The sequence below is a fragment of the Coffea arabica genome, chromosome 3e, assembly GCF_036785885.1.
Source record: "Coffea arabica cultivar ET-39 chromosome 3e, Coffea Arabica ET-39 HiFi, whole genome shotgun sequence".
In the NCBI taxonomy this organism is placed as follows: Eukaryota; Viridiplantae; Streptophyta; class Magnoliopsida; order Gentianales; family Rubiaceae; genus Coffea; species Coffea arabica.
This window is the reverse complement of record NC_092315.1, coordinates 20,958,498-20,967,364: the sequence shown is the minus strand read 5'-3', so window position 1 is coordinate 20,967,364 and position 8,867 is coordinate 20,958,498. Positions and strand designations below refer to the sequence as shown.

General features: G+C 33.8%; 1 protein-coding gene across 1 annotated transcript; it reads left to right on the top strand.

The window, feature by feature from the left end:
- Positions 1-2,136: 2,136 nt before the first annotated feature.
- On the top strand, positions 2,137-7,580 carry LOC140038237 (PTI1-like tyrosine-protein kinase 3). The gene is made up of 8 exons (XM_072083311.1): positions 2,137-2,400; positions 3,621-3,798; positions 4,870-5,120; positions 5,237-5,363; positions 5,482-5,755; positions 6,617-6,749; positions 6,855-6,938; positions 7,145-7,580. The coding sequence occupies exons 2-8, from the start codon at positions 3,705-3,707 to the stop codon at positions 7,262-7,264; spliced, it is 1,083 nt and encodes a 360-aa protein (XP_071939412.1). The 5' UTR covers positions 2,137-2,400; positions 3,621-3,704; the 3' UTR covers positions 7,265-7,580.
- Positions 7,581-8,867: the final 1,287 nt, after the last annotated feature.

Sequence of the window (8,867 nt, the reverse complement as noted above, 5' to 3'; positions counted from 1 at the left end):
ATCTCTATTATTATACTTGATTATGTATTTGTAATTCTAAAATTTTGGCAATTTTCATTCTTTAATGAATCTATAATACACAATTTTAGCATATACTAATGCAAGTCCATTTAAATTAAAAGAGAGTATATTTAAATTGTATAAATAGTCATTCTTTCCTAAAATATTCTATTAATTTTTATACTCTCTTCATTCAAATTCGATTTGGGCCAAAGTAGCATTCATATAAATATAGGGTTGTAAATGTTCTCCCAAATTACTTTCTTAGTTTTTAATAATTTGAACAAATAATAAGTTCATCATCTATTAGTTTGCTTTTAAAATTCTTTTTAATCATGAAAGAATCAAATATTTAGTTGCACTTATTTTCTAATATATCTCCTTCAGTCATATGTTGACTTACTATCATTAATTAGAATAAATATAATTCAATTACGGGATAAGATTCCATTGAAACTAATTGTTTTTTTTTTTGTCAAACCATTGAAACTAATTGTTAAGTTGTTATAAATTAATCATTTTTAATAGGTTTAATTTTAATATTTGTCTTACCATTAGTATATTAAATTTTATAAAGCATTTTAAATTCATTTATAACAATTTTTGTTCAAAAAAAAATAAAAATTATAGAATGTAAAAAAGAGCCCGTGCAAATGCATGGAAAAGAAATTATTATTTAGAAAAGTCAAGTCTAGTCAATAACTATTTCCATTCTTTTTATAATCTTAATAGCTATGACATAACTCTTAGCATTGTCAATTGCGCTGAGCCAACCTAGCCCAACCTGTGTTGCCAAAAAAACCTGTTAAGCCTAATATTTAATTGGATTGGACAGGGTTTGGGCCTAAATATTGTTCGCATTAAATGTGAATTGAGTTTAAACTTTGCTAGACTCAGTCTCAATTGAAGGTTAGCTCATGTATCATTATATATATATATATATATATAATACTATTTATAATATGTAATTATACATATTATAACATAGAATATTATTAATTTATATATATATTTGTATAATTATTACATATATATTATCTATAATCATATATTTAATTATTAACTTGGGTCGAGCTTGAAACTCATGTAAAAGAATGAATTGAGTTTGAACCTTCTAATTTGGATATGAATCCGAAAGTCCAAAACCCAAAATCCCTATTCAATTTGTGAGCCGGATTTAAACTTGTTAAAACTTGATTTAGAAAACCCAATTGACAGCCTATTAACTCTCTTTAATTTGACAATTTTACCACTAAACTATTAGTTTATCATCCGCAAAAAATTTGGAGTTTATGACAAGTACATTCTAAGTACAGTATCTTATCTCTTGCAAGATCAAAACTGAAATCAGATTTGGTTAGAATCCTATCCCCATTTTTTAATTCCTTTTGATATGTAATCCTTCCAATTAAAGGTCTCATCTGTAAATTTTGGCTTTTCCTAACCAAATTATCCATTTGTTGCAAGTTCACAGTACCTTACGGTGTACTTGCTAGTCTGTTCGAGTATTTTCTTTTGCTTATTGACAAAGGAACCTTCGACAAGGCCTGTAAAATCTCATCATTCACTTTCGTTAACAAAATTTAGAAAAATAACAATAAAAAATCACTGCCCTTCATCCTTATTTAGTAAGTATTCATACTATAATATCCAAATAATACACGCTCGTACATATAATTCAATAAAATTTTTGTATTTCATATATTCATTTAATAGTATAATACTTACTTTCATCACATCAAAAACAAAAATCATACTCAAACGTGAAATTTTGAAATTCTTTTGTCTCCTTTCCCTTTTTTTTTAAAATCTCATTCCTTTGTTATTAAAAAATTTCTAAAAAAAATTTCAAAATTTGGGTAAACATAGATCCATATATGCATTCTTCTCCAAAAAAAAAATCAATAATATACTTTTTTTGGCACATTTCCGTGTAAAGCTTTTTTTTTTTTTTTTTTGACAACGTTCCTTGTTAAAACTTAACAAGTTATTTATAATAAGCTACATTTTAATAAAAATTTTACAAATTATTTATGGTAAGTCCAATTTATTAACCATATTGTGCAAGTTACCCCAAACAATTAACTTTACTACAATTCCTCCAACCATTAAATCCTTCAAAAACGTTACGAGAGAGAGAAAAAGAAAACAGGGAAAAAACTTTCCTCTCTCTCTCTCTCGTTCCTTCGTTGCTTCATTGATTGATTCTCAAATCATCGTTGGTTCGGTTTCTTTGGTTCGTTGTCTCGCTGGCTTTCCCCTCTTTATCCCACTTTTCCGATCCCTTCAATTGCAAACAAACAAACACTGCCCAATATATAATCTCTGCTTTAACTATAAAAACTCATTTCACAGTTGTACCCAGAAAAAGTAGGGAGAATAAAGTGATTCAAATTCCAGGTACGAAGGAAGAACCCCTTGAATATCGCTTACTTTTTAATGGTTCTGAATTTTCCTTGTATTTCTATATATATATGTTGGTTATTGCAATCTCTGATTTTGACTCGTTTTAATCTTTCTTGGATCTCTTTCTGTTCCTTCCATTAGCCAGGGTTCTCTTCGTTTTTTTTTTTTTTTAATTTTTAGTTTCTTGAACTGTGTTTTGGGTTTTTAAGGAAATTTGGATTCTGGCTTTTGTTTGATTTCGTTTGGGTATTGACCTTGACTTGATGGATGACAATTTTCGTCGTCCTGGTTTGGTGGTAAGAAATATTGTTGTTTATTATTGTTTTTAATTTTTGCTGTGAACTTTTCAAATTTTGTGCTTGTTGCATTTTTTTGGGATTATTGCGTGCTTTGATGATATGGAAATGTAGATATGAGCACTACGAAATGTTATGTATTTGGGAAGTGTGAATTGGTTTCTTTGACAAGATAATCCTATGCTTTTTCCTTTTTTTTTTTTAGAATAGGATATGAAATTGGATTAGCCGTTTAATTTATTATGTTTGTCTTTCTTTGTTGTGGGAAATGTAACAGCAAGAGGCCCAGAAATAGTTTGATAAGGTGTTGGGCGATCACATGATTCCATATTTATACGTGTATTTTAACTTTTTAAGGGCGTATATATATGTAGAATCCTGTGATTAATTGGGTAGGATTATGCTTAGGTGCAAAATTGTGATTTGTGTCTGTTTTTGATGCATGAGAGTACATATGTATTTCAGAAGGTGTTTGTTGGCCGTTTTGGGTAAAATTTTTAGGTGCATTTATTGAATTTTAATTTGTTTTTAAGTGGATAGGATGCAGAAAGTAGGTTTTAGTCATTTAGTTGTTTACAGTTTTCAGCTGAATTTTCCATCAAGATGAGTTTTTTTTTTAAACCATTTCTGATTATCATAGATACATGGTATGGTTTTGCAATTCATTTGATAGTTGAAAATGTTTTACTTCTGATTGGCCTCTTGATTTAGATTTAAGCTTATACATCTGGGATTGATTGTCAGCTTGGCGTCTCTAAAAAGCTCAGAGTTCTAAGAGAACCTTGGCTATATGTAATGATGTTATGAACCCACATTCAAAATGATTGTATATGATTTATGTGGTGATTGTGGTAGATACATGAAATATGCACCTTTTGCAGCTTTTTGAGCTTTTTTGACTTGTCACTGGCATTACAGGCACATGCTCCTCCTCCTGGTTACTTTGTACGTCTGGAAAATAAAAGTGCTGAAGACGATCTTTATCTGAGAAAGAAAGCTAGGATGCGGAGGTGGCTGTGCTGCACCTGTCAAGTTGAGGAGTCCTACCCATCTAATGAGAATGAGCCCTTTAAAAGCCCAAAGAATCATCCTGATGGTATGTTCTTATGATTCACTTTTGTTTGCAGTTTTTAACATGAAATATGTTGTTTTTTTTGCTCATGGTTGTGTTTGATTCCTTGGGAACTTCTCCACACTTCTTCTTCGGGTGACTCTGTCCCCCATTTTCTTCCTTTTAATGGACTAATAAACAAGTTCCTTTTGAGGTTGGTAAAAAATTGCAGCTTTGGGAACATAGTAGCCACAGATGTCTGCAATGGATTTATTGTGGATTTTTGTTCCAAAAGGTTGGGTAAACCACAAAGTTGTCTTCTACGTTTGAGCCTCTTATTGTTTGTGTCATACGGTCCTTCCTTGGTGCATTGGTTGTTTGATACTGTGGACATTTTTCTAGTATGAAGGTTGAAGATGGTTAAGAAATAAAGGATGCATATATCTTTCACATGTGAATACTGTTGCTATGTCTTTGATTACCTCTATCCTTGGTGGTTCTGCCTTGTTTTATCTACTTTCAGTTTGTGCAGAAGTACTTCAAGAAGAGTCTTTTAATGATGTTCTAATAGAAAATAAATTAGCATTGCAGTTGCTATTTTGCTGTGAATGTTTCCATAAATTCTACCAGATGCCTGTTATATGAGATATTAATTTATCGTGTCCAAGTTTGCTTTTTTCCCCTTTGATTGACATTCTTCATGCATTTGGTTGTTCAAAGTGGATCAATCCCTCCCTTTTTTTCCATAATTTATCTAATCTTTTACTTTAAAGAGTGTATGTTTGGTGAATTGCTAATTTGTAAGGAATTGAATGTCTTGCTGCTAATGTCTGAGAGATTTCATAATTTTCTTTTCTCCATGTGATATGTGCGCCTTGCAAATATGTTAGATGCAACATCTGCAAAGATGCAAGAATTTGTAGTATTTTTGTCCTCCTTTTCCACTTTTTTGGATTATGTCAATTATAATAAAGTAAACAAGGGGTGCTCCAATTACAAGAGAGATAATTTTACTGCCAGTTTTAGCTAGATTGAACTATAGTAAGTTCACGTTTCTTGTTAGACTTCTGCTCTGTAGTGCTTTGTCTTCTAACATACTTGCCTTTGGACTTCTAGGGCACCAAAGAGGGTCAAAGGTATCAGCTCCAGTCATGTCAGATCAAAAGACAATACCACCTATTGAGGTGCCTGCTTTGTCTCTAGAAGAGTTGAAGGAGAAAACCGACAATTTTGGAACAAAGGCTTTAATTGGTGAAGGATCCTATGGAAGAGTCTACTATGCAGACCTGGAAAGTGGTAAAGCTGTGGCTGTGAAAAAGCTTGATGTGTCATCTGAGCCAGAATCAAATGTTGAGTTCTTGACGCAGGTATGTGTTAAGGAATTTAGTGCTGATATCCTTTCCCTATCTAAGTAATTCTATATCCTTTCATGCTGTTATTTCTTTGCGCAAGGCAACTGATTGTGAGGTTATGCTTTTTCAAGGTTTCTATGGTTTCAAGGCTAAAGCATGAAAATCTTGTTGAGCTTCTTGGATACTGTGTAGAAGGGAATCTTCGTGTATTAGCATATGAGTTTGCAACGATGGGTTCTTTGCACGACATATTGCATGGTGAGAGAATTATGCATCATCTAATGGAGTCCATTGTTTAGTTTAATTTGATCCAAGGTATTCTTTTCAATATATGAATGGTTAAAAGATGTTGCTTGAATTGTATTTGTTCTGACAGGCCGTAAAGGGGTGCAAAACGCCCAGCCTGGACCAACACTTGATTGGATTACAAGGGTAAGAATCGCTGTTGATGCCGCCAGAGGACTTGAATATTTGCATGAGAAAGTTCAACCTGCTATAATTCACAGAGATATCAGATCCAGCAACGTGCTTGTATTTGAAGATTACAAAGCAGAGATTGCAGATTTTAACCTTTCAAATCAGGCTCCGGATATGGCTGCTCGTCTTCATTCTACTCGAGTTCTTGGAACATTCGGTTATCATGCACCAGAGTAATGCTATTTGACTCCTCTCTTCATTTCTTTTCTGTAAATGCTACATATGGTATTTTCCTGCTATGATGTGAGTTTGTTTCTACTTCAGGGTAAGCCTACATCATTTAGTACACTGCAGTCAAATTCAAATTCCAAAAGCTATAGGCCTCGTGCAACTTCTTGAAGTTGCATGACTTGTACATCATTTTGTACATCCATTCTTTTCTTCAAATTCCAATTTTGCTTTTTCCAGTTTACTAGGTGTATTAGTTTAATAGCCATAAAATGAGTTAGGTATGAATCTTCAATTTGGTTCTATTTTTCAAAGTATAAAAGCTAGCAGACAAATATGGGCACAAGTCAGGGTTGTCTCTGCTAAGATCCATAGGTATAATTGTGCCTTTGAGTTGAGTGTAGAGCTATGGAAAATATTGCGTTCATTTGATTTAGCTATACTCAATTAAATAGTAAATAGCCACGGCTGCTTTAATTGCCCAATAGAGGACATTCCTGCAGATTCATAGCTTATCTCCTAAAATGGCCACAAGAACTCTAACACAGTTGTATTTCCTGACTATTGGAGCTAGTAACTGACATGGTTTGAAATGCTTGATGCTTAATTTGGATAGTCTCCTAAATTGATGCAAATGTCAGTCTGTTATCTTACATGGGGATTAATCTGCATATTGTTTCGGTTGGTAAAGGTTCGGTCGGTTATGATGGCTAATTAGTTATCTTGACACCTTAATCTTTCAAGGCCTGCTAATAAATTAACTCACTAGTGGCTTTTGTCTGTGCAATTTTTATGGTACATTTTGTGGCTTAAAGTTCCTTTCTGTAGAAGTTGTCTGTTAATTTGTTGGTGGATATGGAATGCAGATATGCAATGACAGGACAACTGACGCAGAAAAGCGATGTGTATAGCTTTGGGGTGGTTCTCCTTGAGCTATTAACTGGAAGGAAGCCCGTTGATCACAATATGCCTCGTGGACAGCAGTCTCTTGTTACTTGGGTTAGACATTTTTCCTTTCTTAAATATCTTCTCTTTTTTCTCACTCTGTTTTTTGTCAACCAAGCTTCTAATTTTGTCTCAACTTAACTAATATTATGTTTCTAGGCAACTCCGAGACTGAGCGAGGACAAAGTTAAACAATGTATAGATCCAAAGCTCAAAGATTTTCCCCCAAAAGGAGTTGCTAAGGTTCATATCCTCTACTTCCCACTCCTGCTATCTGCATCTCATTTGTCTCTTTTCCAACTTCTCTTTATTGCATCCCACTATGGCTTAACTTTTTGGTTATACATCAACAGAAACCCCTGCTTTCGTCCAGTCCTCAGAACTGGTTATCTTTTCCAGGCCCTGGGAATGGAAAACTAATGATGCTTGTCGTTTTATTGTTGATGCAGCTCGCAGCAGTGGCAGCTCTCTGTGTGCAGTATGAAGCTGAATTCCGGCCTAATATGAGCATTGTTGTCAAGGCTCTCCAGCCACTCCTGAAATCTCAAGTCCCTGCTCCTGAGGTTTAGTGTTCGTTCAGTTATTTGGACTCTGCGTGGTTTCAGCCAATTCTTTGTGATCTGGATTGGCCTCTATATTTGTTTGTGACTTGAATTGGCTTCTCCATGTGAAAATATGTTTGCCCAATTTTTTCTGGCTGTTTGCAACTTATTTGTTGGGATGAGTACCATGTTTCTTTTTTCTTCGGGTGTAATTGGGTGCTGGGAGTTTCGAGTGGTACTAATGTTGATATGATGACTGCCGCCCTTTTTTTTTTTTTTTCGTGAGATGTTAAAAATATCTTACTCGTATGATTTGTCAAATGAGAAATCCTGGATTCTTTGATGTTTGTGTTTGCCATTAAGCTTCTCCTGTTTGACTGAATTATCTGCTCGCTTTGATCCAGCTAAAACAGACAAGGTAAAAGCAATGTTTTAGGCAAAAGATTTAAGTTACTATCATGCAAACAGTATTATTCAACCTTCAACCTTTTCTTCTGGAGTGGGACAGGGAAAGAGGGAATTGTTGTGAAGTTAAACTTTGGCTCAAAACAATGGAGAGAACGAGACCTCTGGATGATTTTGTCTAAATGCGGTACTTGTACTCGTTAATGTGATTCTGGGAGGTTTTCGGGAGGAACCATGAGCAGTTTATGGTAAAACGAGCAATTCGAAGGGAGGCTGAAATCAAATTCCATGCGGCCTGGTTATTGATCTAATATAGGTAATCAGCAATAGTTTGACCAATTTGTACGTTTAAATGAAATTGCATTCTTCCTAATTTTCTTGGCTTCATTTGGATTAGAAATTTGCGGTAGGACTCGAAATCTGTCCAAATTGTTTGAGTTGTTTTGGATTGTTTGAGAGGCATTTGGCTTTGTAGTTCATCAATTATTTAAATATATTTTAAACACTAGAATATTTGGTGATTTATAAATTCAAATACTTCTTAAATAATTTAAATAATTAGAGTGAGGATTTTTAATTTTTCATTAAAGAATTAATTTTTTATACACTAACAGCATATATATTTTCACCATTGACTGCATGATATATAATTCAAATTTGAATTTGAAATTTAAATTTTGTAAATGTGTCGTGCATCCGATCATAATAGTATAAAATTTAAATTTTGTAAATGTGTCGTGCATCCGATCATGATAGTATATACACTATCAGTGTATACAAAATTTATTCTTAGTCAAATCCCTCGATAGAACAAGCTTCTAGTTGGATAAAAAAGTTCTCGGTTTTCTATACAACCGAGTTAACTGCCCATTGATAGGTTACCATCTAGCAATCTGTGGGAGTTCTGACCCTCTCTAATTTGGATTCATTTTGCACACGTCTTCGTATAGTTTAACTGGGTGTATACTATAGTTGCACGTGTGATTGTTAAGGCCAATTTAAACGGATTAAACCGGGCTTATCACTTTTTGCCCTTTTTGGGTCCTTTCTTCCGTTCTTTGTTCTTTCTGGGGATTCCGGAAGAAATGGAGCACCCATTTAGTCGTTGGGGGCTTTGTTCTTTTCATGCCATTAGACGTTCTTAGTTACTGAAACTTTATGCTTCTGTTGAACTTTTCCAATACTCTCGTAATTAACTCGCATGCATTAAAGCTACTCCTTACCT